Source organism: Oncorhynchus clarkii, chromosome 9, assembly GCF_045791955.1.
Source record: "Oncorhynchus clarkii lewisi isolate Uvic-CL-2024 chromosome 9, UVic_Ocla_1.0, whole genome shotgun sequence".
NCBI classification, from domain to species: Eukaryota; Metazoa; Chordata; class Actinopteri; order Salmoniformes; family Salmonidae; genus Oncorhynchus; species Oncorhynchus clarkii.
Window position 1 is genome coordinate 79,383,806 of NC_092155.1, and position 26,128 is coordinate 79,409,933.

The 26,128-nt window shown below is 51.2% G+C and overlaps 1 protein-coding gene across 5 annotated transcripts in view; it reads right to left on the reverse strand.

The window, feature by feature from the left end:
* Positions 1–790: 790 nt before the first annotated feature.
* Positions 791–26,128, reverse strand: part of LOC139416976 (ubiquitin-like modifier-activating enzyme 1) — a 51,260-nt gene continuing 25,922 nt past the window's right edge. For 2 of the 5 annotated variants that reach the window (XR_011635151.1, XR_011635149.1), the window contains exons 14-25: positions 23,504–23,700; positions 20,142–20,206; positions 19,605–19,800; positions 18,846–18,920; positions 17,350–17,539; positions 13,853–13,941; positions 13,013–13,105; positions 11,112–11,303; positions 7,199–7,300; positions 5,397–5,497; positions 4,076–5,173; positions 1,881–3,897 (exon numbers count right to left, since the gene is read on the reverse strand). Coding sequence is in view for 2 of the 5 variants with exons in the window: in XM_071166203.1 (XP_071022304.1) it covers positions 5,038–5,173; positions 5,397–5,497; positions 7,199–7,300; positions 11,112–11,303; positions 13,013–13,105; positions 13,853–13,941; positions 17,350–17,539; positions 18,846–18,920; positions 19,605–19,800; positions 20,142–20,206; positions 23,504–23,700 (1,436 nt within the window). In the remaining 3 variants the exon portion in view is untranslated. Of the gene's footprint in view, positions 1,362–1,880; positions 5,174–5,396; positions 5,498–7,198; positions 7,301–11,111; positions 11,304–13,012; positions 13,106–13,852; positions 13,942–17,349; positions 17,540–18,845; positions 18,921–19,604; positions 19,801–20,141; positions 20,207–23,503; positions 23,701–26,128 lie in introns of those variants that run through there. The other 3 variants (XM_071166203.1, XM_071166202.1, XR_011635150.1) reach the window with 2 other exon arrangements.

Below are 26,128 nucleotides of genomic sequence, written 5' to 3' on the forward strand. Positions count from 1 at the left end.
CACTAGCCCTGGGTGGACCGTTAATACAGATCACTAGCCCTGGGTGGACCATTAATACCCTTCATCACTAGCACTGGGTGGACCACTAAAACCCTACATCACTAGCCCTGGGTGGACCATTAATACCCTACATCACAAGCACTGGGTGGACCACTAATACCCTACATCACTAGCCCTGGGTGGACCATTAATACCCTACATCACTAGCCCTGGATGAACCATTAATGCCCTACATCACTAGCCCTGGGTGGACCATTAATACCCTACATCACTAGCCCTGGGTGGACCATTAATACCCTACATCACTAGCCCTGGGTCGACCATTAATACAGATCACTAGCCCTGGGTGAACCATTAATACCCTACATCACTAGCCCTGGGTGGACCATTAATACCCTACATCACTAGCCCTGGGTGGACCATTAATACCCTACATCACTAGCCGTGGGTGAACAATTAATACCCTACATCACTACAAGACAAACAGATCTGGGAACAGGCTAGAGGATGAAGACAGGACAGACAGATCTGGGAACAGGCTAGAGGATGAAGACAGGACAAACAGATCTGGGAACAGGCTAGAGGATGAAGACAGGACAGACAGATCTGGGACCAGGCTAGAGGATGAAGACAGGACAGACAGATCTGGGACCAGGCTAGAGGATGAAGACAGGACAAACAGATCTGGGAACAGGCTAGCGCTGCAATAGAAACCCAGGGCAGGAAGTCCCATATTTGTAGAAGTTGTGTGTGTGTCTGTGTGTTAACGAACAGAACAGAGGAGACACACCATGTTTTACATCTTTATTCATCACTACTCATCACACAAAGTGCTCCCATGACAACTATACCAGAACTACTACACCTCCCACTCTGCCACCACTCTAATGGGTCACTGGAGTTCACAAACAAATCAGGAAACAGCGCTGATGATCCTAAAAGGTGCAGACTAGTCCGTCCCGAAAGGAAACAGGAAACAAATGGGAAAAGAAGCTCAAGTGATGTGACCCCTTTCCCTTAAAGCCCGATAGAAGGCAGTAGAGTCACATAGACCTGTTACAGGACCAACCCTGGGGGAGGGGGGGGGGTCCATCTCAGGGGTCAGAGGCTAGGACTGGCAGGGGTTCATTCACCACAGATCTGTATTTACAGTCAAACTACAATGCAAGGCAGTGATTTTGATTTGGGAGAAAAATGGTGGTCTTTCTTGTTATACAAATTTGATCATGAAGACCCTGAAATACTTTTTTTTTGGCGTTACTGGGTCATGTCATGACTTGTGTTTTAAAATGCAAAAAGCAACCGGGGAGAAGAGAGAGAGCGGTAGGGTACAGGGAACAAGAGCGGTAGTGTACAGGGAACTAGAGTGGTAGGGTACAGGAAACAAGAGTGGTAGGGTACAGGGAACAAGAGCGGTAGGGTACAGGGAACAAGAGAGGTAGGGTACAGGGAACCAGAGCGGTAGGGTACAGGGAACCAGAGCGGTAGGGTACAGGGAACCAGAGCGGTAGGGTACAGGGAACCAGAGCAGTAGGGTACAGGGAACAAGAGTGGTAGTGTACAGGGAACAAGAGTGGTAGTGTACAGGGAACCAGAGCGGTAGGGTACAGGGAACAAGAGCGGTAGGGTACAGGGAACCAGAGCGGTAGGGTACAGGGAACAAGAGCGGTAGGGTATAGGGAACCAGAGCGGTAGGGTACAGGGAACTAGAGCGGTAGGGTACAGGGAACTAGAGCGGTAGTGTACAGGGAACAAGAGCGGTAGGGTAAAGGGAACAAGAGCGGTAGGGTACAGGGAACCAGAGCGGTAGGGTACAGGTGGAGGGAACTAGAGCGGTAGGGTACAGGTGGAGGGAACTAGAGCGGTAGGGTACAGGGAACCAGAGCGGTAGGGTACAGGGAAATAGAGCGGTAGGGTACAGGTGGAGGGAACTAGAGCGGTAGGGTACAGGTGGAGGGAACTAGAGCGGTAGGGTACAGGTTGAGGGAACAAGAGCGGTAGGGTACAGGGAACTAGAGCGGTAGGGTACAGGGAACTAGAGCGGTAGTGTACAGGGAACTAGAGCGGTAGGGTAAAGGGAACAAGAGCGGTAGGGTACAGGGAACCAGAGCGGTAGGGTACAGGGAACTAGAGCGGTAGGGTACAGGGAACTAGAGCGGTAGTGTACAGGGAACAAGAGCGGTAGGGTAAAGGGAACAAGAGCGGTAGGGTACAGGGAACCAGAGCGGTAGGGTACAGGTGGAGGGAACTAGAGCGGTAGGGTACAGGTGGAGGGAACTAGAGCGGTAGGGTACAGGGAACCAGAGCGGTAGGGTACAGGGAAATAGAGCGGTAGGGTACAGGGAAATAGAGCGGTAGGGTACAGGTGGAGGGAACTAGAGCGGTAGGGTACAGGTTGAGGGAACAAGAGCGGTAGGGTACAGGGAACTAGAGCGGTAGGGTACAGGGAACTAGAGCGGTAGGGTACAGGGAACAAGAGCGGTAGGGTACAGGGAACAAGAGCGGTAGGGTATAGGGAACCAGAGCGGTAGGGTACAGGGAACCAGAGCGGTAGGGTACAGGTGGAGGGAACTAGAGCGGTAGGGTACAGGTGGAGGGAACTAGAGCGGTAGGGTACAGGGAAATAGAGCGGTAGGGTACAGGTGGAGGGAACTAGAGCGGTAGGGTACAGGTGGAGGGAACTAGAGCGGTAGGGTACAGGGAACAAGAGCGGTAGGGTACAGGGAACAAGAGCGGTAGGGTACAGGGAACAAGAGCGGTAGGGTACAGGGAACAAGAGCAGTAGGGTACAGGGAGAGGGAACTAGAGCGGTAGGGTACAGGGAGAGGGAACTAGAACGGTAGGGTACGGGTACAGGGAACCAGAGCGGTAGGGTACGGGTACAGGAATCCAGAGCGGTAGGGTACAGGGAACCAGAGCGGTAGGGTACAGGGAACCAGAGCGGTAGGGTACAGGGAACCAAAGCGGTAGGGTACAGGGAACCAGAGCGGTAGGGTAGAGGGAACCAGAGCGGTAGGGTAGAGGGAACCAGAGCGGTAGGGTACAAGGAACTAGAGCGGTAGGGTACAGGGAACCAGAGCGGTAGGGTACAGGGAACCAGAGTGGTAGGGTACAGGGAACCAGAGTGGTAGGGTACAGGGAACCAGAGTGGTAGGGTACAGGGAACCAGAGTGGTAGGGTACAGGGAACCAGAGTGGTAGGGTACAGGGAACCAGAGTGGTAGGGTACAGGGAACCAGAGTGGTAGGGTACAGGGAACCAGAGCGGTAGGGTACAGGGAACCAGAGCGGTAGGGTACAGGGAACCAGAGCGGTAGGGTACAGGGAACTAGAGCGGTAGGGTACAGGGAACTAGAGCGGTAGGGTACAGGGAACTAGAGCGGTAGGGTACAGGGAACCAGAGTGCTGGGTACAGGGAGAGGGAACTAGAGCGGTAGGGTACAGGGAACTAGAGCGGTAGGGTACAGGAAACCAGAGCGGTAGGGTACAGGGAACCAGAGCGACAGGGAACCAGAGTGGTAGGGTACAGGGAACCAGAGTGGTAGGGTACAGGGAACCAGAGCGGTAGGGTACAGGGAACCAGAGCGGTAGGGTACAGGGAACTAGAGCGGTAGGGTACAGGGAACTAGAGCGGTAGGGTACAGGGAACTAGAGCGGTAGGGTACAGGGAACCAGAGTGCTGGGTACAGGGAGAGGGAACTAGAGCGGTAGGGTACAGGGAACTAGAGCGGTAGGGTACAGGAAACCAGAGCGGTAGGGTACAGGGAACCAGAGCGACAGGGAACCAGAGTGGTAGGGTACAGGGAACCAGAGTGGTAGGGTACAGGGAACCAGAGTGGTAGGGTACAGGGAACTAGAGCGGTAGGGTACAGGGAACTAGAGCGGTAGGGTACAGGGAACTAGAGCGGTAGGGTACAGGAAACCAGAGCGGTAGGGTACAGGAAACCAGAGTGGTAGGGTACAGGGAACCAGAGCGGTAGGGTAAAGGGAACCAGAGTGGTAGGGTACAGGAAACCAGAGTGGTAGGGTACAGGAAACCAGAGTGGTAGGGTACAGGGAACCAGAGCGGTAGGGTACAGGGAACCAGAGTGGTAGGGTACAGGGAACCAGAGCGGTAGGGTACAGGGAACCAGAGTGGTAGGGTACAGGAAACCAGAGTGGTAGGGTACAGGAAACCAGAGTGGTAGGGTACAGGGAACCAGAGCGGTAGGGTACAGGGAACCAGAGCGGTAGGGTACAGGGAACCAGAGCGGTAGGGTACAGGGAACTAGAGCGGTAGGGTACAGGGAACCAGAGTGGTAGGGTACAGGAAACCAGAGTGGTAGGGTACAGGAAACCAGAGTGGTAGGGTACAGGAAACCAGAGTGGTAGGGTACAGGAAACCAGAGCGGTAGGGTACAGGGAACCAGAGCGGTAGGGTACAGGGAACCAGAGCGGTAGGGTACAGGGAAGCAGAGCGGTAGGGTACAGGGAACCAGAGCGGTAGGGTACAGGGAACCAGAGCGGTAGGGTACAGGGAACCAGAGCGGTAGGGTACAGGGAACCAGAGCGGTAGGGTACAGGGAACCAGAGCGGTAGGGTACAGGGAACTAGAGTGGTAGGGTACAGGGAACCAGAGTGGTAGGGTACAGGGAACCAGAGCGGTAGGGTACAGGGAACCAGAGCGGTAGGGTACAGGGAACCAGAGCGGTAGGGTACAGGGAACTAGAGTGGTAGGGTACAGGGAGAGGGTAGAGACACTAAACCCTTAATAGCATTAAAATAAGCAGATACACAGAAAGTCTAAAAAGTCCAATATACAAACTCCTTCATCCCTCAACACAACACATCACAGCGCCTGGTAACACCAGCCCCAATGACACGCTATACAATACAACACTTTGAGTGGTCAAAAGTCATGTACTATATAGGGAATAGGGTGCCATTTTGGACTCATCCTCTCAACCAATCAGTGCTCCAATAACCATTTAAACCAAGTGACTTATCCAAAGCCTTCTCTCCTCGGTGATTCCCCGGTGTGTGTGTGTGTGTGTGTTGGTTCAGCGGATGGTGTATCTGACGTAGGGAACCTCCACATCTTCGTCAGTCAGGTCGTTGCAGCACAGCTCGAAAACCAGGGCTTTAACATGCTTCCCCAGCTTCTTCTTAGAAACCTTGGTCACAATCTCTGTCATCCTGGAGAGGAGAGAGGAGAGGAGGTGGGAGCAAGGGAGAGAACAGACTCAACATTTTAAACAAGCCATCTCCAGTAAATGGAGAAACTTCAGATTCTCATGTTTTAAGTTCTGCTCCTTCCTGTTGTCAACCGTCAATAAAACATTTGATTCTTCCATTTCAGACATTCATCTCAATCAGGGCAGGAAGTCCCATATTTCTGAACACAAACCACGGAACTCACGGTAACAGCAGCCTCTCCTTGAGTTTAGCTGCAGGCATGAAGAAGGAGTAGAGCATGGAGACTCCCTGAGACAGCATGGTGATCTCCAACTGATGCTCATTCTACAGGGGAGACAGAGAGGAGGAAGAGCACCGAGACAGCAGGGTGAGAGGAGGAAGGGCACCGAGACAGCAGGGTGAGAGGAGGAAGAGCACCGAGACAGCAGGGTGAGAGGAGGAAGGGCACCGAGACAGCAGGGTGAGAGGAGGAAGGGCACCGAGACAGCAGGGTGAGAGGAGGAAGGGCATCGAGACAGCAGGGTGAGAGGAGGAAGAGCATCGAGACAGCAGGGTGAGAGGAGGAAGGGCATCGAGACAGCAGGGTGACAGGAGGAAGAGCATCGAGACAGCAGGGTGACAGGAGGAAGGGCACCGAGACAGCAGGGTGAGAGGAGGAAGGGCACCGAGACAGCAGGGTGAGAGGAGGAAGGGCACCGAGACAGCAGGTTGAGAGGAGGAAGGGCACCGAGACAGCAGGGTGAGAGGAGGAAGAGCATCGAGACAACAGGGTGACAGGAGGAAGGGCATCGAGACAGCAGGGTGAGAGGAGGAAGAGCATCGAGACAGCAGGGTGACAGGAGGAAGGGCACCGAGACAGCAGGGTGAGAGGAGGAAGAGCATCGAGACAGCAGGGTGACAGGAGGAAGGGCACCGAGACAGCAGGGTGAGAGGAGGAAGAGCACCGAGACAGCAGGGTGACAGGAGGAAGGGCACCGAGACAGCAGGGTGAGAGGAGGAATAGCATCGAGACAGCAGGGTGACAGGAGGAAGGGCACCGAGACAGCAGGGTGAGAGGAGGAAGAGCATCGAGACAGCAGGGTGAGAGGAGGAAGGGCACAGAGACAGCAGGGTGACAGGAGGAAGGGCACCGAGACAGCAGGGTGAGAGGAGGAAGGGCACCGAGACAGCAGGGTGAGAGGAGGAAGGGCACCGAGACAGCAGGGTGAGAGGAGGAAGAGCATCGAGACAGCAGGTTAACAGGAGGAAGAGCACCGAGACAGCAGGGTGAGAGGAGGAAGGGCACCGAGACAGCAGGGTGAGAGGAGGAAGAGCATCGAGACAGCAGGTTAACAGGAGGAAGAGCACCGAGACAGCAGGTTAACAGGAGGAAGAGCCCCGAGACAGCAGGGTGAGAGGAGGAAGAGCACCGAGACAGCAGGGTGAGAGGAGGAAGGGCACCGAGACAGCAGGGTGAGAGGAGGAAGGGCACCGAGACAGCAGGGTGAGAGGAGGAAGGGCACCGAGACAGCAGGGTGAGAGGAGGAAGAGCACCGAGACAGCAGGGTGAGAGGAGGAAGAGCATCGAGACAGCAGGGTGAGAGGAAGAGCACCGAGACAGCAGGGTGAGAGGAGGAAGAGCACCGAGACAGCAGGGTGAGAGGAGGAAGAGCACCGAGACAGCAGGGTGAGAGGAGGAAGAGCACCGAGACAGCAGGGTGAGAGGAGGAAGAGCACCGAGACAGCAGGGTGAGAGGAGGAAGGGCACCGAGACAGCAGGGTGAGAGGAGGAAGGGCATCGAGACAGCAGGGTGAGAGGAGGAAGAGCATCGAGACAGCAGGGTGAGAGGAGGAAGAGCATCGAGACAGCAGGGTGAGAGGAGGAAGAGCACCGAGACAGCAGGGTGAGAGGAGGAAGAGCACCGAGACAGCAGGGTGAGAGGAGGAAGAGCACCGAGACAGCAGGGTGAGAGGAGGAAGAGCATCGAGACAGCAGGGTAACAGGAGGAAGAGAAAGTCCACCTAAGCACAGAAAGTCAGGGGTACCTTGAAGTAGTCAAGGAACTGTCGGAGGGTCATCTCCTCTCCATTGGCCTGCAGACCCTTCACCTCAAAACGATCCCACAGAGACCAGTCAATCTCATAGTACTATGGAGGGAGAGGAGAGATGGAGAGGGGAGAGATGGGGGGAGAGATGGAGAGGGGAGAGATGGGGGGAGAGGTGGAGGGAGGGGAGAGATGGGGGGAGACATGGAGAGGGGAGAGATGGAGAGGGGAGAGATGGAGAGGGGAGAGATGGAGGGGGGAGAGATGGAGGGGGGAGAGATGGAGGGGGGAGAGATGGAGAGGGGAGAGATGGAGAGGGGAGAGATGGAGAGGGGAGAGATGGAGGGGGGAGAGATGGAGGGGGGAGAGATGGAGGGGGGAGAGATGGAGGGGGGAGAGATGGAGGGGGGAGAGATGGAGAGGGGAGAGATGGGGGGAGAGAGATGGAGAGGGGAGAGATGGGGGGAGAGATGGAGAGGGGAGAGATGGGGGGAGAGGTGGAGGGAGGGGAGAGATGGGGGGAGACATGGAGAGGGGAGAGATGGAGAGGGGAGAGATGGAGGGGGGAGAGATGGAGAGGGGAGAGGTGGAGGGAGGGGAGAGATGGAGAGGGGAGAGGTGGAGGGAGGGGAGAGGTGGAGGGAGGGGAGAGATGGGGGGAGAGGTGGAGGGAGGGGAGAGATGGAGGGGGGAGAGATGGAGGGGGGAGAGATGGAGGGAGAGATGGAGAGGGGAGAGATGGAGAGGGGAGAGATGGAGAGGGGAGAGATGGAGAGGGGAGAGATGGAGAGGGGAGAGATGGAGAGGGGAGAGATGGAGTGGGGAGAGATGGAGAGGGGAGAGATGGAGAGGGGAGAGATGGAGAGGGGAGAGATGGAGAGGGGAGAGATGGAGGGGGGAGAGATGGAGGGGGGAGAGATGGAGAGGGGAGAGATGGAGAGGGGAGAGATGGAGAGGGGAGAGATGGAGAGGGGAGAGATGGAGGGAGAGATGGAGAGGGGAGAGATGGAGAGGGGAGAGATGGGGGGAGAGGTGGAGGGAGGGGAGAGATGGAGAGGGGAGAGGTGGAGGGAGGGGAGAGATGGGGGGAGAGGTGGAGGGAGGGGAGAGATGGGGGGAGACATGGAGAGGGGAGAGATGGAGAGGGGAGAGATGGAGAGGGGAGAGATGGAGAGGGGAGAGATGGAGAGGGGAGAGATGGGGAGAGGGAGAGAGAGAGATGGGGGAGGGAGAGAGAGGGGAGAATATCTGTTAGTGCTTCAACACTAAATGATTGGCCTGTCTACTACAGCACTACACAGAGAACCATCTACTACAGCGCTACACAGAGAACCATCTACTACAGCGCTACACAGAGAACCATCTACTACAGCACTACACAGAGAACCATCTACTACAGCACTACACAGAGAACCATCTACTACAGCACTACACAGAGAACCATCTACTACAGCACTACACAGAGAACCATCTACTACAGCACTACACAGAGAACCGTCTACTACAGCACTACACAGAGAACCATCTACTACAGCACTACACAGAGAACCGTCTACTACAGCACTACACAGAGAACCGTCTACTACAGCACTACACAGAGAACCATCTACTACAGCACTACACAGAGAACCATCTACTACAGCACTACACAGAGAACCGTCTACTACAGCACTACACAGAGAACCGTCTACTACAGCACTACACAGAGAACCATCTACTACAGCACTACACAGAGAACCATCTACTACAGCGCTACACAGAGAACCATCTACTACAGCGCTACACAGAGAACCATCTACTACAGCGCTACACAGAGAACCATCTACTACAGCGCTACACAGAGAACCATCTACTACAGCGCTACACAGAGAACCATCTACTACAGCGCTACACAGAGAACCATCTACTACAGCGCTACACAGAGAACCATCTACTACAGCACTACACAGAGAACCATCTACTACAGCACTACACAGAGAACCATCTACTACAGCACTACACAGAGAACCATCTACTACAGCACTACACAGAGAACCATCTACTACAGCACCACACAGAGAACCATCTACTACAGCACCACACAGAGAACCATCTACTACAGCACCACACAGAGAACCATCTACTACAGCACTACACAGAGAACCATCTACTACAGCACTACACAGAGAACCATCTACTACAGCACTACACAGAGAACCATCTACTACAGCACTACACAGAGAACCATCTACTACAGCACTACACAGAGAACCATCTACTACAGCACTACACAGAGAACCATCTACTACAGCACTACACAGAGAACCGTCTACTACAGCACTACACAGAGAACCATCTACTACAGCACTACACAGAGAACCATCTACTACAGCACTACACAGAGAACCATCTAGATATTGATGAAACAGTAGATACCGTCTAGGTATTGATGACACTGTGGATCCTGTCTAGGTATTGATGAAACAGTAGATACTGTCTAGGTATTGATGATACTGTCTAGGTATTGATGATACTGTCTAGGTATTGATGATCCTGTCTAGGTATTGATGAAACAGTGGATCCTGTCTAGGTATTGATGATCCTGTCTAGGTATTGATGATCCTGTCTAGGTATTGATGAAACAGTGGATCCTGTCTAGGTATTGATGATCCTGTCTAGGTATTGATGATCCTGTCTAGGTATTGATGAAACAGTGGATCCTGTCTAGGTATTGATGAAACAGTGGATCCTGTCTAGGTATTGATGATCCTGTCTAGGTATTGATGATCCTGTTTAGGTATTGAAACAGTAGATACCGTCTAGGTATTGATACTGTCTAGGTATTGATGAAACGGTAGATACCGTCTAGGTATTGATGATCCTGTCTAGGTATTGATGAAACGGTAGATCCTGTCTAGGTATTGATGAAACAGTGGATCCTGTCTAGGTATTGATGACACAGTGGATCCTGTTTAGGAATTGATGACACAGTGGATCCTGTCTAGGTATTGATGACACTGTGGATCCTGTCTAGGAATTGATGACACAGTGGATCCTGTTTAGGAATTGATGACACAGTGGATCCTGTCTAGGTATTGATGACACAGTGGATCCTGTCTAGGTATTGATGAAACGGTAGATTCTGTCTAGGTATTGATGATCCTGTCTAGGTATTGATGAAACGGTAGATTCTGTCTAGGTATTGATGAAACAGTAGATCCTGTCTAGGAATTGATGAAACAGTGGATCCTGTCTAGGAATTGATAAAACAAGAGATCCTGTCTAGGTATTGATGATACTGTCTAGGTATTGATGAAACAGTGGATCCTGTCTAGGAATTGATAAAACAAGAGATCCTGTCTAGGTATTGATGATACTGTCTAGGTATTGATGAAGTGGTGGATCCTGTCTAGGAATTGATGAAGTGGTGGAACCTGTCTAGGAATTGACGAAGTGGTGGATCCTGTCTAGGAATTGATGAAACAGTGGATCCTGTCTAGGAATTGATGATCCTGTCTAGGTATTGATGAAACGGTAGATCCTGTCTAGGTATTGATGAAACAGTACATCCTGTCTAGGTATTGATACTGTCTAGCTATTGATGAAACAGTAGATCCTGTCTAGGTATTGATACTGTCTAGGTATTGATGAAACAGTGGATCCTGTCTAGATATTGATGATCCTGTCTAGGTATTGATTAACACTCATCCAACAGTAACCCATGGACTAGAAGGTTCTAGACCATGCCGAGTTTCCACTTTGCAGCACAGGAAAGGTTTTAATTCCCCCTCCCTCCCTAAAGCCCCAGTCTGGAGGATTGTACAGGTCTTATGCCACCGTGTTGCAGTCCAAGACCAAACGTTCACACAGAGGGAAAATGATTGGGTCGTCTGGTCTTGTTCAGGGGGGTGGGAAGGCCTCGCCGGTCCTGTACCTTGTGGCTGGGAGCAGAGATGGGTTCTGAGAAGGTGAAGAACGGCAGCGCCAGATTCATGAAGCCGTTCTTAAAAGACTCCACCTTCTTGTGTCCCTGAACGATCTTGATGAGCTCCAGACAGACCAGACCTACGACCGCCGACGTGGTGGTCGCTATCGCAGGAATGATCTTCCCAGCTATCAGCTTACTCTGGAGAGAGGGGGAGAGAAGAGAGAGAGATGAGAGAGAGAGGGAGGAGAGGGATAGGGAGAGAGAGAGATAGAGGGAGGAGAGAGATAGAGGAGAGAAGAGATAAGAGAGAGGGAGGAGAGAGAAGAGAGAGGGAGGAGAGAGAAGAGAGAAGGAGGAGAGAGAAGAGAGAAGGAGGAGAGAGAAGGAGGAGAGAGAAGAGAGAGGGAGGAGAGAGGGAGGAGAGAGAAGAGAGAAGAGAGAGGGAGGAGAAGAGAGAGGGAGGAGAGAGAGAAGAGAGAGGGAGGAGAGAGAGAAGAGAGAGGGAGGAGAGAGAGAAGAGAGAGGGAGGAGAGAGAGAAGAGAGAGGGAGGAGAGAGAAGAGAGGGGGAGGAGAGAGAAGAGAGGGAGGAGAGAGAGAGGAGAGGGAGAAGAGAGAGAGAGGAGAGGGAGAAGAGAGAGAGAGGAGAGAGAGAAGAGAGAGAGAAGAGAGGGAGGAGAGAGAGAGAGAAGGAGGAGAGATAAGAGAGAAGGAGGAGAGAGAAGGAGGAGAGAGAAGGAGGAGAGAGAAGAGAGAGGGAGGAGAGAGGGAGGAGAGAGAAGAGAGAAGAGAGAGGGAGGAGAAGAGAGAGGGAGGAGAAGAGAGAGGGAGGAGAGAGAGAAGAGAGAGGGAGGAGAGAGAGAAGAGAGAGGGAGGAGAGAGAGAAGAGAGAGGGAGGAGAGAGAGAAGAGAGAGGGAGGAGAGAGAAGAGAGGGGAGGAGAGAGAAGAGAGGGAGGAGAGAGAGAGGAGAGGGAGAAGAGAGAGAGAGGAGAGGGAGAAGAGAGAGAGAGGAGAGGGAGGAGAGAGAGAAGAGAGAGAGAAGAGAGGGAGGAGAGAGAGAGAAGAGAGGGAGGAGAGAGAGAGAGAAGAGAGAAGAGAGGGAAGAGAGAGAGAAGAGAGATAGAGGGAGGAGAGAGAGAGAAGAGAGATAGAGGGAGGAGAGAGGGAGGAGAGAGGGAGGAGAGAGGGAGGAGAGAGGGAGGAGAGAGGGAGGAGAGAGAGAAGAGAGAGGGAGGAGAGAGAGAAGAGAGAGGGAGGAGAGAGAGAAGAGAGGGGGAGGAGAGAGAAAGGAGAGGGAGAAGAGAGAGAGAGGAGAGGGAGAAGAGAGAGAGAGGAGAGGGAGGAGAGAGAGAGAGAAGAGAGGGAGGAGAGAGAGAGAGAAGAGAGGGAGGAGAGAGAGAGAGAAGAGAGAAGAGGGAGGAGAGAGAGAGAAGAGAGAGGAGAGAGGGAGGAGAGAGGGAGGAGAGAGGGAGGAGAGAGGGAGGAGAGAGGGAGGAGAGAGGGAGGAGAGAGGGAGGAGAGAGGGAGGAGAGAGAGAAGAGAGGGAGGAGAGAGAGAAGAGAGGGAGGAGAGAGAGAAGAGAGGGAGGAGAGAGAGAAGAGAGGGAGGAGAGAGAGAAGAGAGGGAGGAGAGAGAGAAGAGGAGAGAGAGAAGAGGAGAGAGAGAAGAGGAGAGAGAGGAGAGGAGAGAGAGGAGAGAGAAGAGACAGACAGTATATGGTGGTTGCCATGGCAGAATTATCTTTCTGGAGAGGAGTCAGATAGACATCTGAACAGCCTTCTTGGGGCTTGTTTTGCTCCAGGCCTTCGGAGGAAACAGAAAAGCCTGCATCTGAAGTCAAAAGTCTGGTGGAAATGTGACATCAATGGCTGTGTGGAGGGACTTGTCAGTGTGTGAGTGTTCACCCACCTTGTGTCTGTCGGCAGGGGGAATGTGATAGTTCTCTGCTCGTAGGTTGGACGCCGCCACGATGAAGTCCATGTGGAAATTAGAGTCATCATCCTGGAACACAGTCACACAGTTAATCAAACACACAAATGGAAAGGGTTGAGGATGTAAGTATGACAGGACTCGAAAGGTGTTGTAGGTGAGAGTAGAGAGAGTAGAGTAAAGGAGAGAGATTAGAGTAGAGAGTTGAGTAAAGGGAGAGAGATTAGAGTAGAGAGGGTAGAGTAAAGGAGAGAGATTAGAGTAAAGGGAGAGAGATGAGAGTAGAGAGGGTAGAGTAAAGAGAGAGAGAAGAGTAAAGAGAGAGAGTTGAGAGTAGAGAGGGTAGAGTAAAGGAGAGAGAGTTGAGTAAAGAGAGAGAGTTGAGTAAAGAGAGAGAGTTGAGTAAAGAGAGAGAGTTGAGTAAAGAGAGAGAGTTGAGTAAAGAGAGAGAGTTGAGTAAAGAGAGAGAGTTGAGTAAAGAGAGAGAGTTGAGTAAAGAGAGAGAGTTGAGTAAAGAGAGAGAGTTGAGTAAAGAGAGAGAGTTGAGTAAAGAGAGAGAGTTGAGTAAAGAGAGAGAGTTGAGTAAAGAGAGAGAGTTGAGTAAAGAGAGAGAGTTGAGTAAAGAGAGAGAGTTGAGTAAAGAGAGAGAGTTGAGTAAAGAGAGAGAGTTGAGTAAAGAGAGAGAGTTGAGTAAAGAGAGAGAGTTGAGTAAAGAGAGAGAGTTGAGTAAAGAGAGAGAGTTGAGTAAAGAGAGAGAGTTGAGTAGAGGGAGAGAGATGAGGGTAGAGTAAAGGGAGGGGGGTAGAGAGAGATCTGTACCTTCTCAAAGTCGATGGCAGTGAGTTTAAAGTGAGAAGAAGCTTCAGGTCCAGGCAGCAGAGTCTTCAGTTCCTCCAGCCTGTTGTCATCTACACACACACCACGCAGACAGACAGACACACCACGCAGGCAGACACACACACCACGCAGACAGACACACACACCACGCAGACAGACACACACACACACACCACGCAGACACCCCCCCCCCAGACCCAGACACACACCACACACCACGCAGACAGACACACACACCACGCAGACAGACACACACACACACACCACGCAGACAGACACACACACACACACCACGCAGACAGACACACACCACGCAGACAGACACACACACACACCACGCAGACAGACACACACACACACCACGCAGACAGACAGACACACACCACGCAGACAGACAGACACACACCACGCAGACAGACACACACACACCACGCAGACAGACACACACACACACACACACACACACCACGCAGACAGACACACACACACACCACGCAGACAGACACACACACACACCACGCAGACAGACACACACACACCACGCAGACAGACACACACACCACGCAGACAGACACACACACACACCACGCAGACAGACACACACACACCACGCAGACAGACACACACACACCACGCAGACAGACACACCACGCAGACAGACACAAACATAGGAAGGTTAGGCCTACACAGACCGTGTCGATTGGTTTACAGACGAGGAAAGTGACCAATGAGATATGTAGTAGGGTCATCTCAGATGGGAGCTGTCTTCCTAACACATAACAGTCAGTGGTTATTATTCCCTCTTAGGAAGACACTTTAAACAACCGTCTTCAGTCAGAAAGTAACCTGGACGTTTCTCATTCAAGCGTTGGGACACAACTTAATTCAGCAGCAAACACATCGACACCTCACGCCTGCGCTCCAACGGGCTCCTACCGGTTCCTACCGGCTCCTACCGGTCCCCTTTCAACTACTGTTTATACATCCCTACAGGGAGAAGGTTGACTGTCACTAGACCCTATTGTGTTTATACATCACTAGACCTCATTGTGTTTATGCATCCCTACAGGGAGAAGGTTGACTATCACTAGACCCCATTGTGTTTATACATCACTAGACCTCATTGTGTTTATGCATCCCTACAGGGAGAAGGTTGACTGTCACTAGACCCCATTGTGTTTATACATCCCTACAGGGAGAAGGTTGACCGTCACTAGACCCCATTGTGTTTATACATCCCTACAGGGAGAAGGTTGACTATCACTAGACCTCATTGTGTTTATACATCCCTACAGGGAGAAGGTTGACTGTCACTAGACCTCATTGTGTTTATACATCCCTACAGGGAGAAGGTTGACTGTCACTAGACCCCATTGTGTTTATACATCCCTACAGGGAGAAGGTTGACTGTCACTAGACCCCATTGTGTTTATACATCCCTAGACCTCATTGTGTTTATACATCCCTACAGGGAGAAGGTTGACTGTCACTAGACCCCATTGTGTTTATACATCACTAGACCCCATTGTGTTTATACATCACTAGACCCCATTGTGTTTATACATCCCTACAGGGAGAAGGTTGACTGTCACTAGACCCCATTGTGTTTATACATCACTAGACCCCATTGTGTTTATACATCCCTACAGGGAGAAGGTTGACTGTCACTAGACCCCATTGTGTTTATACATCCCTACAGGGAGAAGGTTGACTGTCACTAGACCCTATTGTGTTTATACATCACTAGACCTCATGAGTTTATACATAACTAGACCCCATTGTGTTTATACATCACTAGACCTCATTGTGTTTATACATCCCTACAGGGAGAAGGTTGACCGTCACTAGACCCCATTGTGTTTATACATCACTAGACCTCATTGTGTTTATGCATCCCTACAGGGAGAAGGTTGACTGTCACTAGACCCCATTGTGTTTATACATCACTAGACCCCATTGTGTTTATACATCACTAGACCCCATTGTGTTTATACATCACTAGACCTCATTGTGTTTATACATCCCTACAGGGAGAAGGTTGACTGTCACTAGACCCCATTGTGTTTATACATCACTAGACCCTATTGTGTTTATACATCACTAGACCTCATTGTGTTTATACATCACTAGACCTCATTGAGGTTATACATCCCTACAGGGAGAAGGTTGACTATCACTAGACCCTATTGTGTTTATACATCCCTACAGGGAGAAGGTTGACCGTCACTAGACCCCATTGTGTTTATACATCACTAGACCTCATTGTGTTTATACATCCCTACAGGGAGAAGGTTGACTATCACTAGACCCTATTGTGTTTATACATCCCTACACGGAGAAGGTTGACTGTCACTAGACCCTATTGTGTTTATACATCCCTACAGGGAGAAGGTTGACCGTCACTAGACCCCATTGTGTTTATACATCCCTACAGGGAGAAGGTTGACCGTCACTAGACCCCATTGTGTTTATACATCACTAGACCTCATTGTGTTTATACATCCCTACAGGGAGAAGGTTGACTGTCACTAGACCCCATTGTGTTTATACATCCCTACAGGGAGAAGGTTGACTGTCACTAGACCCCATTGTGTTTATACATCACTAGACCCTATTGTGTTTATACATCACTAGACCTCATTGTGTTTATACATCACTAGACCTCATTGTGTTTATACATCACTAGACCTCATTGAGGTTATACATCCCTACAGGGAGAAGGTTGACTGTCACTAGACCCTATTGTGTTTATACATCACTAGACCCCATTGTGTTTATACATCCCTACAGGGAGAAGGTTGACCGTCACTAGACCCCATTGTGTTTATACATCCCTACAGGGAGAAGGTTGACCGTCACTAGACCCCATTGTGTTTATACATCACTAGACCCCATTGTGTTTATACATCACTAGACCTCATGAGTTTATACATCACTACAGGGAGAAGGTTGACTGTCACTAGACCCCATTGTGTTTATACATCACTAGACCCCATTGTGTTTATACATCACTAGACCTCATGAGTTTATACATCACTACAGGGAGAAGGTTGACTGTCACTAGACCCCATTGTGTTTATACATCACTAGACCCCATTGTGTTTATGCATCCCTACAGGGAGAAGGTTCACTATAACTAGACCCCATTGTGTTTATACATCACTAGACCCCATTGTGTTTATACATCCCTACAGGGAGAAGGTTGACTGTCACTAGACCCCATTGTGTTTATACATCCCTACAGGGAGAAGGTTCACTATAACTAGACCCCATTGTGTTTATACATCACTAGACCCCATTGTGTTTATACATCCCTACACGGAGAAGGTTCACTATAACTAGACCCCATTGTGTTTATACATCACTAGACCCCATTGTGTTTATACATCACTACAGGTAGAAGGTTGACTATCACTAGACCCCATTGTCTGGAGCAGCCTAGACGTTTCCTTTTCAAATAAAATCAATCCCATCCTCACCGACGTTGGCGTTAGCGCTCTGCAGCTCCTGGTCAGAGACGTGGATCTTGACCCCTGACCTGGGGACGAAGGTGGGCACCGATAGGCTGTCCAGGATCTTAGCCACGCCGACACGGTCGGTAGAGCCCTGCATGCCGTACGACTGGGCAAACAAGTTGGCTCCTGACATCACATAGTCCATATGGAGGTGCTAGAGAGAGAGAGAGAGAGGAGACGGTCTCCAACCAGGGACAGGGCGGACGACGGGGACGGGGGGAGACGGGGACGGGGACAGGGGGGGGGGGGGGAGACGGGGACAGGGGGGGAGACGGGGACAGGGGGGGAGACGGGGACAGGGGGGGAGACGGGGACAGGGGGGGAGACGGGGACAGGGGGGAGACTGGGACAGGGGGGAGACTGGGACTGGGGGGGGGACACTGGGACAGGGGGGGAGACGGGGACAGGGGGGGGGGGGGGGGACGGGGACAGGGCGGACGACGGGGACAGGGAGGAGACGGGGACAGGGACGGGGGGGAGACGGGGACAGGGACGGGGGGGAGACGGGGACGGGGACGAGACGGGGACGGGGGGGAGACGGGGACGGGGGGACGGAGACGGGGGGACGGAGACGGGGACGGGGGGGGGAGACGGGGACGGGGGGACGGAGACGGGGACAGAGACAGGGGACGGGGGGACGGAGACAGGGGACGGGGACAGGGGACGGAGACGGGGGACAGAGACGGGGACGGGGACAGGGGACGGGGACAGGGGACGGGGACAGGGGGACGGGGACAGGGGGACGGGGACAGGGGGACGGAGACGGGGACGGAGACAGGGGACGGAGACGGGGACAGGGGACGGAGACGGAGACGGGGACAGGGGACGGGGACAGGGGACGGAGACGGGGACAGGAGACGGGGACAGGGGACGGAGACGGGGACAGGGACAGGGGGGAGACGGGGACAGGGGGGGGGAGACGGGGACAGGGGGGGGGAGACGGGGACAGGGGGGGGGAGACGGGGACAGGGGGGGGGAGACGGGGACAGGGGGGGGGAGACGGGGACAGGGGGGGGGAGACGGGGACAGGGGGGGGGAGACGGGGACAGGGGGGGGGAGACGGGGACAGGGGGGGGGAGACGGGGACAGGGGGGGGGAGACGGGGACAGGGGGGGGGAGACGGGGACAGGGGGGGGGAGACGGGGACAGGGGGGGGGAGACGGGGACAGGGGGGGGGAGACGGGGACAGGGGGGGGAGACGGGGACAGGGGGGGGAGACGGGGACAGGGGGGGGAGACGGGGACAGGGGGGGGAGACGGGGACAGGGGGGGGAGACGGGGACAGGGGGGGGAGACGGGGACAGGGGGGGAGACGGGGACAGGGGGGGGAGACGGGGACAGGGGGGGGGAGACGGGGACAGGGGGGGGAGACGGGGACAGGGGGGGGAGACGGGGACAGGGGGGGAGACGGGGACAGGGGGGGGAGACGGGGACAGGGCGGAGACGGGGTAAAGGACTCACGTTGCTGGTACTGAACTCTAGAGGGTGAGGACATCTCTTTGGACCGGACCAGAAGGGGGCGCCAGAGCTGGTCAGCTGAGAGAAGAGCATTGATATCCGTACAACAAAACCACATTCAAACAGTGTGTGTGTGTGTAACAGTGTGTGTGTGTGTAACAGTGTGTGTGTAACAGTGTGTGTGTAACAGTGTGTGTGTAACAGTGTGTGTGTGTGTGTGTGTGTAACAGTGTGTGTGTGTAACAGTGTGTGTGTGTAACAGTGTGTGTGTGTAACAGTGTGTGTGTGTGTGTGTAACAGTGTGTGTAACAGTGTGTGTGTGTAACAGTGTGTGTGTGTAACAGTGTGTGTGTGTGTGTGTGTAACAGTGTGTGTGTGTGTGTGTGTAACAGTGTGTGTGTGTGTGTGTGTGTGTGTGTAACAGTGTGTGTGTGTGTAACAGTGTGTGTGTGTGTAACAGTGTGTGTGTAACAGTGTGTGTGTAACAGTGTGTGTGTAACAGTGTGTGTGTAACAGTGTGTGTGTGTGTGTGTGTGTAACAGTGTGTGTGTGTAACAGTGTGTGTGTGTAACAGTGTGTGTGTGTAACAGTGTGTGTGTGTGTGTGTGTAACAGTGTGTGTAACAGTGTGTGTGTGTAACAGTGTGTGTGTGTGTGTGTGTGTAACAGTGTGTGTGTGTGTGTGTGTGTAACAGTGTGTGTGTGTATGTGTGTAACAGTGTGTGTGTGTGTGTGTGTGTGTGTGTAACAGTGCTCCATGTACCTGTTCTGGGGGGAAGTTGTGCAGTAGTTGACAGATGTTGTTGCTGTACTGACACTGCCAGTGGTGGCGAGCCCAGATGACACAGTCGGCCCAGCTGTGAGGGCAGTCCGTCACCAAGCTCTTATAGACGGCCTCCAACACCTCTAGCGGCTGGGCTCCAGGCAGCTTCAGGGTCCTCTCCAGGAACTTAGCATCACTAGGTCAGGAAACATCAACACAGCCGATACTAAACTGGTCCAGACGACCTCCAACACCTCATATCTGGGTCGAGTATCAGAACCACGAGACTACGACAACAGAAATAGTTTCAGACGCCACAGAGAGAAGGAGTTCATTGAAAAACCGTATTTGTAACTGATGCATTTCTCTTTGCGGTGGCTCCACACAGAAGACCGGAATAATTATCACCGTGAGCAACTACTGTTCATGTCTCAATCGATCCCCAAAAGGCAATGGGGTTGTCAACTAGTGATTTGACATGAAGATAACATCAGAGATAACACAAACACACGACACAACCACAGCAGGTGGACTTACGTGAGGTACTGCATGGCATTCTCCGAAGGCTGTTTAAACAGACCCTCAAACTCATCACGGGCCCACTGTAGACGAGAGAGAGACGAGAGAGTTACCACACACACTGCATATAGAGGACGTTAGTCCCCCAGGGCCCACTGGAGACGAGGGAGAGAGAGAGACGAGAGAGTTACCACACACACTGCATATAGAGGACGTCAGTCCCCCAGGGCCCACTGGAGACGAGGGAGAGAGAGAGAGACGAGAGTTACCACACACACTGCATATAGAGGACGTCAGTCCCCCAGGGCCCACTGGAGACGAGGGAGAGAGAGAGACGAGAGAGTTACCACACACACTGCATATAGAGGACGTCAGTCCCCCAGGGCCCACTGGAGACGAGGGAGAGAGAGAGACGAGAGTTACCACACACACTGCATATAGAGGACGTCAGTCCCCCAGGGCCCACTGGAGACGAGGGAGAGAGAGAGAGACGAGAGAGTTACCACACACACTGCATATAGAGGACGTCAGTCCCCCAGGGCCCACTGGAGACGAGGGAGAGAGAGACGAGAGAGTTACCACACACACTGCATATAGAGGACGTCAGTCCCCCAGGGCCCACTGGAGACGAGGGAGAGAGAGAGACGAGAGAGTTACCACACACACTGCATATAGAGGACGTCAGTCCCCCAGGGCCCACTGGAGACGAGGGAGAGAGAGAGACGAGAGTTACCACACACACTGCATATAGAGGACGTCAGTCCCCCAGGGCCCACTGGAGACGAGGGAGAGAGAGAGACGAGAGTTACCACACACACTGCATATAGAGGACGTCAGTCCCCCAGGGCCCACTGGAGACGAGGGAGAGAGAGAGACGAGAGAGATACCACACACACTGCATATAGAGGACGTCAGTCCCCCAGGGCCCACTGGAGACGAGGGAGAGAGAGAGACGAGAGAGTTACCACACACACTGCATATAGAGGACGTCAGTCCCCCAGGGCCCACTGGAGACGAGGGAGAGAGAGAGAGACGAGAGTTACCACACACACTGCATATAGAGGACGTCAGTCCCCCAGGGCCCACTGGAGACGAGGGAGAGAGAGAGACGAGAGAGTTACCACACACACTGCATATAGAGGACGTCAGTCCCCCAGGGCCCACTGGAGACGAGGGAGAGAGAGAGACGAGAGTTACCACACACACTGCATATAGAGGACGTCAGTCCCCCAGGGCCCACTGGAGACGAGGGAGAGAGAGAGACGAGAGTTACCACACACACTGCATATAGAGGACGTCAGTCCCCCAGGGCCCACTGGAGACGAGGGAGAGAGAGAGACGAGAGAGTTACCACACACACTGCATATAGAGGACGTCAGTCCCCCAGGGCCCACTGGAGACGAGGGAGAGAGAGACGAGAGAGTTACCACACACACTGCATATAGAGGACGTCAGTCCCCCAGGGCCCACTGGAGACGAGGGAGAGAGAGAGAGACGAGAGTTACCACACACACTGCATATAGAGGACGTCAGTCCCCCAGGGCCCACTGGAGACGAGGGAGAGAGAGAGACGAGAGAGTTACCACACACACTGCATATAGAGGACGTCAGTCCCCCAGGGCCCACTGGAGACGAGGGAGAGAGAGAGACGAGAGAGTTACCACACACACTGCATATAGAGGACGTCAGTCCCCCAGGGCCCACTGGAGACGAGGGAGAGAGAGAGACGAGAGAGTTACCACACACACTGCATATAGAGGACGTCAGTCCCCCAGGGCCCACTGGAGACGAGGGAGAGAGAGAGACGAGAGAGTTACCACACACACTGCATATAGAGGACGTCAGTCCCCCAGGGCCCACTGGAGACGAGGGAGAGAGAGAGACGAGAGTTACCACACACACTGCATATAGAGGACGTCAGTCCCCCAGGGCCCACTGGAGACGAGGGAGAGAGAGAGACGAGAGTTACCACACACACTGCATATAGAGGACGTCAGTCCCCCAGGGCCCACTGGAGACGAGGGAGAGAGAGAGACGAGAGAGTTACCACACACACTGCATATAGAGGACGTCAGTCCCCCAGGGCCCACTGGAGACGAGGGAGAGAGAGAGAGACGAGAGAGTTACCACACACACTGCATATAGAGGACGTCAGTCCCCCAGGGCCCACTGGAGACGAGGGAGAGAGAGAGAGACGAGAGTTACCACACACACTGCATATAGAGGACGTCAGTCCCCCAGGGCCCACTGGAGACGAGGGAGAGAGAGAGACGAGAGAGTTACCACACACACTGCATATAGAGGACGTCAGTCCCCCAGGGCCCACTGGAGACGAGGGAGAGAGAGAGACGAGAGAGTTACCACACACACTGCATATAGAGGACGTCAGTCCCCCAGGGCCCACTGGAGACGAGGGAGAGAGAGAGACGAGAGAGTTACCACACACACTGCATATAGAGGACGTCAGTCCCCCAGGGCCCACTGGAGACGAGGGAGAGAGAGAGACGAGAGTTACCACACACACTGCATATAGAGGACGTCAGTCCCCCAGGGCCCACTGGAGACGAGGGAGAGAGAGAGACGAGAGAGTTACCACACACACTGCATATAGAGGACGTCAGTCCCCCAGGGCCCACTGGAGACGAGGGAGAGACGAGAGAGTTACCACACACACTGCATATAGAGGACGTCAGTCCCCCAGGGCCCACTGGAGACGAGGGAGAGAGAGAGACGAGAGAGTTACCACACACACTGCATATAGAGGACGTCAGTCCCCCAGGGCCCACTGGAGACGAGGGAGAGACGAGAGAGTTACCACACACACTGCATATAGAGGACGTCAGTCCCCCAGGGCCCACTGGAGACGAGGGAGAGAGAGAGAGACGAGAGAGTTACCACACACACTGCATATAGAGGACGTCAGTCCCCCAGGGCCCACTGGAGACGAGGGAGAGAGAGAGACGAGAGAGTTACCACACACACTGCATATAGAGGACGTCAGTCCCCCAGGGCCCACTGGAGACGAGGGAGAGAGAGAGACGAGAGAGTTACCACACACACTGCATATAGAGGACGTCAGTCCTGCTTTGCTCTTGAGTCACTCAAACCCAAACTGCTATGGGACAATGGACAAGTACTCGTCTCCTGTATTGTGTTACCTGCAGGGAGTGTGTGTTACCTGCGCAGGGAGTGTGTGCTACCTGCAGGGAGTGTGTGTTACCTGCGCAGGGAGTGTGTGCTACCTGCAGGGAGTGTGTGTGTGTGTGTGTGTTACCTGCAGTGTGTGTGTGTTACCTGCAGGGTGTGTGTGTGTGTGTGTGTGTTACCTGCAGTGTGTGTGCGTTACCTGCAGGGTGTGTGTGTGTGTGTGTGTGTGTTACCTGCAGGGTGTGTTCGATGGCGTTGGGGAAGTTCTTCAGTGTGCAGATGGGGATGGACTTCTCCGGAGGGTCCTGGGAGGAGCTGTATGACTCTGTCAGGAAGGGGATGACCACCTGGACGTTTCCCTTGGTACCCAGAGTCCCGGACTCTAACAGGGGCTTCCTGTAGTAGACACACCTCCGGTCCATATACATACCTACAGCACAGACAATATGACAAACTAAAAGTATGGCCCTGTACAATCAGTCAACTCAAAAATTAGACATTTTGGCACATAATCTCCGTAACGCAGAAGGAAGTGAAGTGTCCTATTCATGATATATATATATATATATATCTCTATCTATCTATCTATATATATAAATAAATATCTATATATATCTATATATATATAAATAAATATCTATATATATAAATAAATATCTATATCTATATATATAAATAAATATCTATATATATCTATATATAAATAAATATATATATATATATATCTATATATAAATAAATATATATATATATATATCTATATATAAATAAATATCTATATCTATATATCTATATATAAATAAATATATATATATATATATATCTATATATAAATAAATATCTATATCTATATATCTATATATAAATAAATATCTATATCTATATATCTATATATAAATAAATATATATATATATATATCTATATATAAATAAATATCTATATCTATATATCTATATATAAATAAATATATATATATATATAGATACATATTTTTCTCTAAAAAAAGGTTTGTTGTACAATAAAAAAATAAACTCTGCATTTAAAACAGTCAGCGATAATTGAATAAATTCAGGGCTTGTGAAGCTCAAGACAAATATAAGCTTTCCACAACCAGAAAACACACTGATCATTGAATTATTTTATCAAAAATAGTTGAACCTGATTTATTTGAAATAAATCACTGATCTGGCTTTTAATTCTGTTTATAAAAATTCCCCTTTTTGTTGTTGTTGTTATAAATGTCCCCAGAACCTAACGCATAATGTACATTCACTAATAACGTAGCAGGCATTAGGCTATAGAACATCAACACGGGTCTCATTAATATGGAACGCCGTGTGGGTCTTTACGTGTCAAAAAGAGATAAAACATCAAAATAACACTTTGAGTGTCAAAATAAGCTTGTTGACCAATCAGGACCTGAATATGACGTCACATAATACATTTAACGCGTTCATACATGTTTTAGTTATTACACATTGATTACAGCGTCACTCGTATTTCAGGGATTCATCGATACGTCTGCTATACTGATAACAAGTTCAAACAGGTGCCATTAATACAGGTAACGAGTGGAGGACAGAGGAGCCTCTTAAAGAAGAAGTTACAGGTTATTTTCTTACGTAGTTATTACACATTGATTACAGCATCACTCGTATTTCATATGTCACAGGGATTCATCGATACGTCTGCTATGACGCTGGTAAAGTTGTCTCGCTCACCTTCAGTGCTGGTCATTTTAAAAAAGCTAGCTAGCTCATGGAGACAAACAATGTGCTTCCCCAAAAACACAACAAAACAACATCTGTTTCAGTAGCTATAGTTAGCTAGCTATATAGCTAGGTGTCATCATCTAAAATAACCCTAGTTCTTATTTGATTAATGGTGGTCAGACCCATCTATGTGAAGCTAGCCACAATAAGGATTAGCCACAATAGTGGACTTTGCGGTTAGCCTTCAAAATAAAAGTATGTAAATTGACAGTGATACAAATGACAACAAATATAATATTCCCATAATGAAATAGATTGTGCTAAACGAGCTTGGAATGTTATAGAAGAGACAATAATTTGTTAATTTGACGAATATCTGTTGAAATCACACTGGATGTATTAGACTTTAGAAACAACTGAATTGAATTGAGCCACATTTATTGTCAACCGATGTGTATTGAAAACTATCCCAGAGGAAAAACAATACTGCGTGGATGTTTTGGAGTCAAATACCTGATGAGGACGTTGGGAAAGCATATCTTGGGTAGACTGATACCCCATTTCAATGCTTCACATTCCAACCTTGTTTGACATTATCTAGTCTAAATATGGCACGATTCTTCCACCAATTGTAACCTTCTGCGTCACTTTCAAAGAGGTATTTTATTTGGATGGCAAACCACAAATTCCACTATTGTGCCTAATTCTTATTGTGGCTAGCTTCACAACACATAACCCGGTCAGGTCGAGTCTCACTAGCCAGATGAAGCTAGCTGGCTGCTTATAATGTTAGCTTTGGGCAACAGGGTTAAGTAGCTAGCTGTTTATAACATTAGCTTTGAGCAACAGGGTTAAGTAGCTGGCTAGCTATTTATTTTCATGAATTGAAGTTCAATTTCAATAGGTGAACAACAAGTGGCAACCTAGCTAATACTTACTCACAAGGTTTCCTAAATCATTGCTAAGAATAATGAAAATGACTGCAGTTTCTACTGGTCATTGTTTTCAGGCTGGTTGTATTGGTGCTATCTAGCTACCAAGCTAAAGCTAGCAACCAAGCTAAAGCTAGCAACCAAGCTAAAGCTAGCAACCAAGCTAAAGCTAGCAACCAAGCTAAAGCTAGCAACCAAGCTAAAGCTAGCAAC